Consider the following 12322-nt stretch of genomic DNA (forward strand, 5'->3'; position numbering starts at 1 on the left):
AATCATGTAAAACCTTCGAATAATTTATGGTACATTCTACAAATTCTATCATGATTTCTAGAGAATTCAATTTGTCTGATTGATTTTCCAAAATTATATTTTTCCTACTCGAAAAGGCATTCGTTCAATTTTCCACTTCATATTTATGGAGTTCCTGATTAATCTCAAGCACTATGACGTTATCCCATCGCAATTCGTTCCAAATATAAGTCAATTATTTCCGTAATTAGAATTATTTCAAGTACAAATGACACAACCGCTTGAATAGATTAGATCAAAACACCTACATATTTCAGGATCAAGTCAAAAATAATTGTGGAACAATTGTTGAGTGTTCTGATAAAAAGAATTTTAACTTCTTCAGCCTTATTCATCCAATCATTTCACAAGAAATATGAAGAAATACAAAAATTAAGAAAAAAATCTTCTTCCTACTCAACACGAAAACTATAATATACGAGTATGTTTATATGTAAAAATGTAATACCACTTCAATTTAGATTAATTGTTTTCTATCACCTTTCTGTACTTTTCAAACCTAAAACGCATTTTATCGTACCTAAGATAGTTTCTGAACTTAAAAGCTGATGATTACGAAGGCCACATAATATTTTAAAAATATTTTTCCTTAAATTCCGACTTCAAAGTCGAAATTTAACAAAATTCCGAGTTCAAAGTCGAAATTTAACAAAATTCCGAGTTCAAAGTCGGAATATAAACTAAAGTCCGAGTTCAAAGTCGGAATTTAACAAAATTCCGAGTTCAAAGTCGGAATTTAACTAAATTCCGACTTCAAAGTAGGAATTTAAATGCCGACTTCAAAGTCGGAATTTAACAAAATTCCGAGTTCAAAGTCGGAATTTAACAAAATTCCGAGTTCAAAGTCGGAATTTAAGGAAAAATATTTTTAAAATATTATATGGCCCTTCTACGCCTTCGTACATAATGAAAAATTTGAAGAATATTTTTTCACCGTTCTTCAACTTTGATCTTATAACTTCAATATTAACATTGAGTATTAAACGGGTTTAATACTCAATGGTAATAACTATAGAAGTTACACTCTGATGGAAATTCAATATTCTTTTTTGTTTTTGGCGGCTGAAAGTGTGCAGTCAAGAGGGGCGCGGTTTTCCGAATAAGTATATATCCTCAGGACATAAGAATATCGAAGTTGAATTATTAAGGCTCACAGAATACATTACAGAGGGATTCCAAAATAAACAAGCTACAGGTCTTGTTTTACTAGACGTCGCCAGAGCATTCGACAGAGTATGGCATGAAAGATTAATATATAAGATGAGATGTGCTGGATATTCGATCAAAATATGCAAGTTGATCAGGAATTATCTCAAAAATAGAAGACTTTACGTGAAAGTGGGAGGAGAATGCTCCTCAACAAGAGATATAGAGGCAGGAGTACCCCAAGGATCAGTACTTGGGCCACTTCTGTACAACATATACATCCACGATATTCCGAAAAATCCAAGAACCATGCTAACGTTATATGCTGAGGACACAGGCATAGCAACTCGACACCGCAACCCAGAAGTAATAGAACGAGTGCTACAAGAAACGATTGACGAAACAAATGACTGGTGCATAAAGTGGAAAATCAAGCTCAATGGACAAAAGAGCCAAGCAATATTACTACAGAAGAGAAGACTGCGACCCACAACGAATCTCGAAGTTGACGGCGAAGAAATCGACTGGAAAAATGAAGCCAAATATTCAGGAATAACGCTTGACGAAGGACTTACTTGCAAAAGTCATATCAAACAATGAATCGACAAAACGAAAGCAGCGATGAATAGACTGTACCCTCTGATCGGAAGAAGAAGCCACATGTCGAAAGAGACAAAATTGAAGATAATCAAAGCCGTTGCTAGGCCTCCACTGACTTATGGATCAGTTGCCTGGGGTTTCGCGGCAAAGAGCCATATCAAAAGAATTCAGGCCACTGAAAACAAGCTGCTACGATGTGCAATAAATGCACATTGGTTTGTCAGGAATAGACAGATTTATAGGGACCTAAAATGGGAAACCATAACGGAATTCATGAACAGAAAAGCAGAGAAATTATTCGAAACAGCGAAAAACCATCCGAATCAAGAACTTAGGAGACTAGTGGACTACGACCCAGAGGAAGACAAAAGAAGAATGCGAATTTAGCGAAGGAGACCAAGAGATCAATTAAGAAGAGATTAAAATAAGAAGATAAACTTATTGAAAAATCCAATGAAGTGTTATCCAATACATGATAAACACATAAATCCCAGCAAGATAGTGTGCGAGAAGAAAACCGACCAAGAGATGAACGGTTTATAGGCAAATGCCCGGAACCAATATTCAAGAAGCAGTTAAGGGTTTTTAGTGGGTCTCGAGCTCAGGAGAGTGAGAATCCCCACACTTGTTCCCCCTCAGGAGAGGGTGGTTCGTCTGACTTGCAGATTTTCCCCATGCTACACCAAAAAAAAAAAGGTTCGAGTAAATTTTACACTTTTTGAAGGCCACAACAAATTATCAAATTATCATTCAAACTACAAAATACTAGGTACATAAAAACTAAAAAGTCAATAAAAGATAAATCGAAGATGAAGAACACATCAGATTGTAATAGCCAAACTGATCAGATTGTGGTACAAAACCCACACAGAAAGAAAGATGTCTTGAATTCTTCTTTATTTATGTTTAATTTCAACATTAATTGATTAAGTATTAAATATAACGGTCGATTACTTTTCAAAAAATAGGGTAAGTCTTTCTCAAAAATGAGTTTTTGAATCACGACACGTGTTTCGCTATCACAATAGCATTTCAGGTGAGTGAAGGTATACCAATAACATGAAATACCAATAAACTTCTTAGGGGTTTCACTCCCAATCTCTGAAACAAAATAAATTAAAAATGAAATAAACGACCTGCTCCTGTTCAAATTCTTGCACAAATTTGTCAGGAGCAAATCAACTAGAAAAAATTGTTGCCTGACAATGAACTGAAAATAAAGAACGTTGAAATTATAATTTTATGTTGTAACGTTTCGGAGTCTATATCAGACTCCTTAATCAGACGAAAAATCAATTTTCGAAAATCTTCTGAATTGTATCTTTTGTTTGACATTAATTGTTACAACATAAAATTATAATTTCATTTGTCATTTCCTGACAAATAAGTGCAAGAATTTGCGCAGGAGCAGGTCGTTTATTTAATTTTTCATTGATTTTGTTTCAGAGATTGGGAGTGAAAACCCTAAGAAGTTGATTAAGAGATGCAGAATCCTCCCAGAATAAATTTCAATCGATACATGAAATACCTGCTGGCCAATTAACTGGTTTCCGCTTTCTTCAAATATAAGGATTGATGTGACCGATATCAATGAATCCTATGTGTGAGTCTTTCATAAAAATTTTCTTTTTGAATGTTTTTACGAATAAATAACTAGAATAGTCAAAGCTGTTTGACATTTTTCTGGCTATGGGTTATTACAAAGCAACATATGATATTTGTTCTTTATGCTAGACTTACTTTCCTGTGAAAATAATAAGAAGAAAATAAGATGAAAGCGTACAGAAAAGACTCTCTAACACCATAATTGGCTTTCGGGATAAACATTTCCTTTGAAGGATCTTTTAGATGTAAACACTGCTACGAACCCATAGAAACATCATGACGCATCTACACCGATATTGAATTTTAGGGCTTCATAAAGGAAACCGTAAAAATGACAATGGATTTAGATTTCTGCCAAGAATTTTCTTCAATAGCACCTGTTTCACGTGAAGGAGCACTATGGTTACAGAATGACGTTTCCACATCCGAATCGGTCTGAATAGCCCCAATGAATAGCTTCCCGTTGCGCTAGTGGTTTACGTAATTTCCGTTCGACGTCGAGTTAAATTAGAATTTTCAGTTTGTTTATGTACACTCTATAAAGATAACAAGATATACGGGAAGAAATACTTCATCTAATTATAAGTTTCTTTCAATTTCTTTTCAACAGCTCAATAGCATGGCATCTCTTCATGGATAGGAGAAATTATTTCCATATTTCCATACTTTTGAATTTCATTAGTGTACCTATATGTTGCAGGCTTATCATAATATCAGTCTTATTATAATACGCTCAGGCTTTTTCAATATGACTAGGCGAATTGTAAAACTAACAAAGTAAATGAAAATCGGACAATATGACTGATTATTTAAGACGCGTTATGATACGCCTGACGCTTCTTAGTCTTATTGTTATTGTACGTGATGTTTTTAGAATTTGACTGTATAAAATACGTCGTATTATAATACGACTTGCAGTGTACCAGGCAAATCATAGAAATCCCTTATAGGACAAAAAAATAAATAATCATAGATTTTGATTATTCATTACAACATGGTCCACCCTTATCACATATGCTTGTATATTTCATAAGGGATTTGATTTGGTTTGCGAAAAAACTCTTTGAATCCCTGTCCTTCGAATTATGGAAATAATCTTAAAGCTTCCTTTGAGGAAATTACCCTATCGTGTATCCTATAAATTGTGAGCTTTGATCAAACTTGAACAAACATGAACAAAAATTTTGAATGAAATAGGTTATAGAACATTATTATTTCAGTAAATGATTTTTCTCAGGTCATTGTGCGATTCTTTCGATATGCCACCAATGAAATATATACAGGGTGTCCCAATAAAAATTCGAACCCCTCAGAAGCGAAGAATTTGAAAACACAAGTTAACTTGCTTAGAGGGGGATGCATTTCCATCATGAGTTGGTAAACCACCCCCATGAGGTGGCACCAACCCCAAACATTTTTGAATAGGGAAGAGGTAGGTAATCATGAATATGTAGATGCTTAGTGAGTGAAGATCGATTCTACAAAAAGAAAACGGTGAAAAATCTGGATACTAAATGAGCAACCTTCGAGTTGCATGGAATTTTGGATTTTTTCTGGCCATAAGTTTGAGCAAATTTTATTATTTCCCTTAAGAAAAACTTTTCGCGTCAAACTATCTGGACCAAATCGATAATCGACACTGAATCTGCAGATCACATCATAATTCTAGGGTCAATTGAACCTATACTGTTTACTTTCGATATTATTTTTTAAATTTGTTCTGCTAGCTTTACAGTTAAGCTAGGTTAATAATTAAGGCTAAAATTAGTTTGGAATTCTAGTGTGAACAGGTTCTGGATAAACAACAGATCTATCGATTTGGTTCAGCTAGCTGAGCGTTGAGCTAGCAGATTCCGTTATTTTTTCAAGGACTGGGAGCAAAAATGTTTCACTAGGGTAATAAATTAGCCTAAAATTATGGTGAGATTAGATTCTGAATAGAACACTCGATTATCTATTCGGTCCTGTGGATTTGACGTTGAGCTTACAGAAAATTTTTCAACAATTTGAAAGCAAGAAAATGTGGGGTGATAAATTATATTACAAAAATTGGTTTGAAATTTAGGTGTCATCAGAATCTGTATAAACAATTGATTATGGATATGGTACTGATAGTTTAGCTTTGATCTAGCGGAACCAGCAATTTCTACAACAATTGAGGTGAAAAATATTTTCGAGTACAGTCATGAAATAAATAAACCTAAAATTAACTTGAAACTATGGTGTTAACAAATGGACAAGTTTCCTAAAACTCCAAAATCGAATTTAAAATTATTTATGGAAACCCTTTTCCAATAGTTATCCAACACGTGAAAGATTCGCTTCAAAATTCAGAAATTTCAGAAATACACCCTTCGAAACTTAGTAAACATTCGAATATGTGAAAGCTTGTGACGTAGAATGCCTTTACTAAAGTAAAGTAATTTTTGTTAATTCGACAACAGTGGAACCGATCAAGAAGATATCCAAAGATTACATAAAATTGTTTCTGTAATCTGCGTCTATACCTTCTTAAAACCGATGACATTTTGTGTCATTGTTTGTTTTTCTTGTCAAATGTGATCACAAAACTTGATATTTATTACGTCTATGTTGATTAGAAAACTTTAATGACCATTATTGACTCGATGGGCGTTGCCGGATTGTGAAAATGACATAGAATGTTCATAAGAGAGCACTTCTGAAATCAGAATTCTCGTAAGTGAATATAGACAAAATACAATATGTAAAAATTCGAAAAAAATATATTTCGATATATTTGAGTTATAAGGAATTTAATGACATATATTTTGAAATTTAGGAAAATACCCATTCTCGATATAGATACATATAAATAAATTCGCATATAAAATCCAATGCACGGACAAATATAGGACCCAATAATTGACAAACCTTAATCTGAGACAATTTTTTCATTTTTTCTTATAGATAAATTATTCCTACTTCCCTCTATGGAAAGGATTGGTTGTAAAAAAAAACAATTGAATGTAAAACAACGCATCAAAATTTTCCACATGAGTTCACTGGTTATTATTTGTTAAAAGAAAATCAATTAAGCTAATGGTAATTGCAGTCATATCAACAATTTTCATTTTTTCTATTGTTATTGAATTATACATTCCTACTCTCATTGCTAAATAGTTGGCGTTCTAATAAACGGGAAAACGTGTTTAGAAAGTGTTTAAAACATTGGCATAGCTAGGATTTTCTCAGGAGGAAGGACTCGGGTTAGTTTAGTGCAGTTTAATGCATGCTTGCTTGAAAATTATGTTGATTTCAATATCTGGAGGCACCGAAACTTTAAGAGAGGTCGTGCATACCCTGGCCCCTAACTGTCTACGCCTATGTTTTCAAATATCTTTAGAACTAGAAATCATAGGAATACGAATCAATAAAATAATTTTCATTATAAACCCATTGGGAGAAGCCTGTTGAGCTTTGTTGGGAATAATAACCCTTCTGTGAATAATTCAGGATAGATCCTAGACGCATTAAATTTTTTCGCATAGAAAAGGCTATTTATTTAGCCGTCGCCGATGATTCGATGAAATTCGCAAATGGGAAAAACCGTCAGAATGTTTCATGATCTTAACTTCAGTTAACTTATTTCAGTCAACCTTATTTTACCTTTACGAAGCTATCTGCTGAAAAAATTTGTTTAACCTTTGAATATCTCTTCAAGTGGAAAGAAATTTAGATGCAATATTAAATGGAAGGAAATTCATCATTAATTAAGGAATTTTATGTGGCCATTTGTTAAAAACCAATAAGTATGCTTTCAATCCCGTGAAAGGCAAACACATGCAACAAAGGCAAAATTTTCAAAGCTTCCAAAAATGATCAATTATTTTGAATAACATCATTTTCTATCGATATAACTAACAGACTCTTAATTTTTTCTCTTCGAAAAAGTCTTGTCCCACTTTTATAATATCATCTCAATTTTGCAAGATCAATTTCCGATGTAAAGTAGAATAGGACATTTTTGAGCGTCTGTCACGTACATATGATGTTACGAATAGTTAAAAATGACGAATCGGTCCATACGCTTTTACGTTATTTTGTTAATTGGTCGTAAACGGATCGAAGTACATTTCAATCCGACCGCAACGCATACTCACTATCATCAACTCATCACAAAATTTACACATATTTACATTATTCATATTTATACGCCTTAAATTAATTACCAAACCAAAAATAGCAGACTAACCTCCGTGACTTGTGTATACGCGTATATTCATTAATTTGTTATTCGATATGCATGAATGAATTCCATTCATTTTTATGTTCAGGTTTGAATATGTACGAAATTAATATCGACAGTAAAGAGAGTATTACATACGTTTTGTCCCCGATTGTATAGTGTCGAGAAAAACGAGACAGAGATATTTCCGCTTAAAAAAATAAAACACATTCTCATGCATGAAGAAATCGCCAAAATTTGATATGGTAGGTACATAATAATAATAAGACTATTTTTGCTATATCAAATTTTGGCGATTTCTTCGTGCATGAGAATGTGTTTAATTTTTTTAACCGGAAACGGTGCCTCGTACAGCAAAAAGTCAAGAGACCGAATTTGCTCCAAATTAAATAAGGATTCAAACAGTAATTTTCATTGTCGGAAAAACTAGTGGCGTATTATATTTTTATTTTAAAAAATATTCAGTCTCGCTGCAGTACGGACGCCACTGGTAGAATAGAAAAGAAATGATATTTTGCAAAAAGTGCTCCTTGACGCTCAAAACCTATGTCTCAAATTTCATAAAAATATTTCAAGCAGTGTGAAAGTTATCAATAAAAAATATTTTTTTTTCTATAATTTTAACACCCCATATCTCGGAGAGGAAACATTTCTCGACATATATTTATATGACAAACTAGGGCTTATTTTTGATGTAGATGGTTAAAATTTCTTGGTTACGATCTGGACCACCCTGTATATTCCAAGGCCGGATTCATTTATCCCCATATTAAGTGGTTCGAATTTTAAATAACTGTTTCGCTTTTTAGAAAGGAACCACACGAATTGGTGACATCTACAATTCTTTCTTTATGGATTTTTGAAATTCGACAAAGTTGGAAAAATTGAATTGATTCATATAAACAAGACTGAGATATCTCGTGAAAATCGTGAAAAAATAAAAATATTGAACGTAAGAATCTTCTTAAAAAATCAGTGGAGGTGTAGAAGATAACAATAATTAGCTAATATGCGAAGTGAATTCATTAGTGAAACAACAATAAAAGGCAAAATATTGTACCCGAAATGCTACAAGGCATAGATACCTATTAGAGGAATATATTTTCAACATGATCGAGCTGGACCCCGTTATGGCTTGGAAGTGCGGAATTACCTTGGCAATACAAACCCTAATTGATAGATAGGTCGAAAAGCACCCGTTTCAGGGCTTCATCGATTTCCAGATTTTGACCCAAAAGATTATTTTATTATACACAAATATCAGATATTTAAAGAACCCATCTCTTCAGGGTAAATTAACCGCTTGCTAATAAATATTTGATCATTTTGAAAAACAAAAAAATTCTTTATATTTTTTCATTTAATGCTCCGAAAAATATCTGTTGAATTAGAAAAGTTGGGTATTTTGTCTGAATGCAACTATGTGTGAAGAGATTCACAGATGTTTAGTGTCATAGATTTAGCTTGTCATTCTAAAAGGAATTTTGTTCCTCCAACTGTGGCATAGCTCATTATGAAAATGCAAAATGGCTATATCTTTTCATCTAGGCCGAATCGGAAAAAATGGCGAAAGAAGAAAGTATTCCTTTTGGCCTCTAGAATCTACTGTTGAAAATATTTAAAAGTTAAAGACCCTGTATAATAATATTCAAGTCATATTTCTATCATGTGTAAATTTTTTCAATTACTTGGTAGTAGGTATCCTTTAAAAATACTCACAGCGTTCGAAGTGTTTATGTCCTTTATCATTCCCGTATCCAGATATTCCTTAATTTTGTCCAATTGTCCGGCTCTTGCAGCTCTCAGAAACGAAGTGTTGGAGTCACTCTGTAACGTAAAAAGAAATTTCAGTTGTGCAATATATAAGTACTATAATTACTGATGAGTATTAAAATTTCGAACAAATGAGTATTAATCATCTACGACATATAGAAGCAAAGGATAATTTATTTTTTCTATAACTATAGACCGAGTGTTCGCAGTATTTTACTATTTAAGGAGCTATTATTTATTTATTGCAGTTTTGATTTGCAAACCACTTCAAATTCTTTCAAGTTTTCTGTTTTAGACTGTAATGTATTTAATTTTCTTCATTTAGATCTCTCTTATAAAGTTAAGTTGATCCATAATTGTCAAAGTGGAAAATAACCAATTTCCAAGCAGTTTTTTTTGGTTATGAATGGTTGGGTATTTTTTTTTTCGAACAGAACCAAATAATTCGATTCTATCGAATATAATATAATATAATATAAAAGGACTTCAGTCGATGGCCATTAAAGAACAGTTATTATTATTATTATTATTATAATATAAAAATATTGAAAACACTTCAGTCATTCCAGATAAATAGGAGTTATACAACAAGTCATTCGGGCAATGTTCAATTTTTCATTTTTCAGTCATTTTCAACTGCACTTTCTTCCTTGATTGTTTTGAGAAAGAATGAAAAATGGTAGATATCTTCGAAACTTTTTTTTAACTTGATAGAATTTCAAATGTTGAAACATGAAAAATATTTATCTGTGAAATTTATCAATAATTTTTCGAATATTGAACTTCCCTTAAAATTCCAATAATGCGAACATTCGGTATAGTCGTAGCAAGGGAATGATATTCTATTCGCGTATAATTGATTTTGTCCTGAAAATCCATTGAACAGAAAAATAAAATTCTTCATTTCACCAATTTTTTTATAATTATTAGAGACCGAATTAAATTTATTTGCACTCTGCATATTTGCGTATTGGAGTACAACAGTGGTTGATCAATAAACTATGTCAAAAGAACTCCGTATTACCAGATGAAATCCAGCAGTTTCAAAAGATTACGAACAAACAGAGCATCAACTCTGAAAACAATACGATTGCTTTAAATAATGCCCAGCTACCTTAGTGTATGTAGTATATCGAACTCTTATTTTGTCCTCTTTCAAAAATATTATGAACGACACCATTTCATTACCAACTATTCGTAACGGTAGGTACCTACCCCATTTACAAAAATACAAAAGCGTTCTATTATTATCAATTTACGCCTCAATTGTGCACGTATTTAGGTGTAAATAACCCAAGTTAAAATTTGTTAAGTGGATGGGAGAAATATAGTTAACGTTAAAAAAAACGAATACTTGTGCATTCAAAAACTTATCAATTATTCTGTATTTTTTTGCTATATTTTCACACTTTTCAGGCTTATTATTCCACTTGAAGTAGCTGGCGTTCAATAGGCAACAAATATTCGATCACCAAGAAAATTCTGCCAAAAGTTCGGTAAAACCTTGATATACAAGTGATGTTCAGTATCGCATTTTGAAAATCAAAATAATCCTTCATTGCTCACGTGTATGCATAACATAATTATGAATTATAACTGTTCTTTGGAATTGTATCGATCAAATATAAAACTTGAGAATTCTTCGGCTTTTATTGTTTCTTCCACTACCTTCCATTGTTTGTCCAATTACGCAATGTCTATTGCATTTATGCTCGTATGCCTACATACGTAGAGTAATGCGCTGTGAACCAAACAGGTTAACCATTTCACCTGCCATCATCAGTTAATTGGTCAATTATTCCAGTCAGTTTATTTCTAGCATATATTGTTGAACATAATGGATGACTTTGTTTTCATCGGTGGACTATGTTTTCTTCAGATTGCATCCTTTCAAATGCTTGCTGCATTCTCTTTCACAAGTTCCATCATTATCAACTTGAAAATTAGAGAAATGCTTTTTATGTTACCATTTCGTTGAACTCAGTATTTACTGAGTGTGTGGAAGTGGAATTTTTATACAAGGTCAGGAAAATTTTCTAGAATAGTCATTATTTCAAAATATACAGGGGTCATCAAAATTGTCTCATATAAATCTGTCCGAGCTGTTGAACAAGGGCGGATTTAGGGGGGGGGCACGGGGGCACGTGCCCCCCCCAGACGGACGGATCTTTCTAGATATACTTAAACTCTTTAAAATAAAAGTGAAGTTCATTTTTTACATTTACTGTTGATTTTTTTGCTCGTCTGCCCGTTGTGCCCCCCCCAGAAAAAAATCCTGGATCCGCCCTTGCTGTTGAACATCTAGATAAGTATCAGGGGTAAGTTGAAATATACAGGTGAGGTTGTGTGCTCTGTTTTTCAATGAGTGTTAATCCCAAAATGTCTTCGGGTATAAAACCATTTGCCTCTATTATTCTCGCACTTTTTAAACGCCAATTACTAGGAACCTAATGAATTTAAATGAAACATATGGTTAATAAAAATGTTCAAAATTGAGTCGACAATCATAATAAGCAATAATACACAGAGTGTTTCATTTCGAGAAAATTGTGTAGAGAAATATATATCGTGCCGAATAATGAATATTCATACAGATGGGTCTTTGACTCGTACAGATTTTTCAACAGTAGATTCTTGAGATCGAAAGAGACACTTTTTCCTTTACAGTTTTTTCGGAATCGGCTCGGTTAAAGAGATACAGGCTGCTGAAAAACCATAAAAGAAATTATTTTTAGTTCTATCTCACAAAAGGTTTTATCGAATGAAATGAATTTCGGAATATAGTTTTTCATTTATTTGATTAATCTTTCTCGAACACAATATATCACCCGCGTCTTCCAGTTTTCTCAAAATGCCAAAAATTCAAAGATTGGTTTCTTTGAATTCTTTCAAATAAGTTGGGCGTTATCAAATGAATATTCGGACGTTCTGTAAAATAAAAATATTTTTTAT

The 12322-nt window shown here is 32.8% G+C and overlaps 1 protein-coding gene across 7 annotated transcripts in view; it reads right to left on the reverse strand.

Annotated features, from left to right (window-relative positions):
• The window catches only part of LOC123322683 (ankyrin-3-like), a 116244-nt gene that overhangs the window by 62814 nt on the left and 41108 nt on the right, over positions 1 to 12322 (reverse strand). For all 7 annotated transcript variants that reach the window (XM_044910665.1, XM_044910669.1, XM_044910668.1 and 4 more), the window contains exon 2: positions 9317 to 9424. In XM_044910665.1, coding sequence (XP_044766600.1) covers positions 9317 to 9424 — 108 coding nt within the window. The remainder of the gene's footprint in view (positions 1 to 9316; positions 9425 to 12322) is intronic.

Source organism: Coccinella septempunctata, chromosome 1 (genome assembly GCF_907165205.1).
Source record: "Coccinella septempunctata chromosome 1, icCocSept1.1, whole genome shotgun sequence".
Lineage (NCBI taxonomy): Eukaryota > Metazoa > Arthropoda > Insecta > Coleoptera > Coccinellidae > Coccinella > Coccinella septempunctata.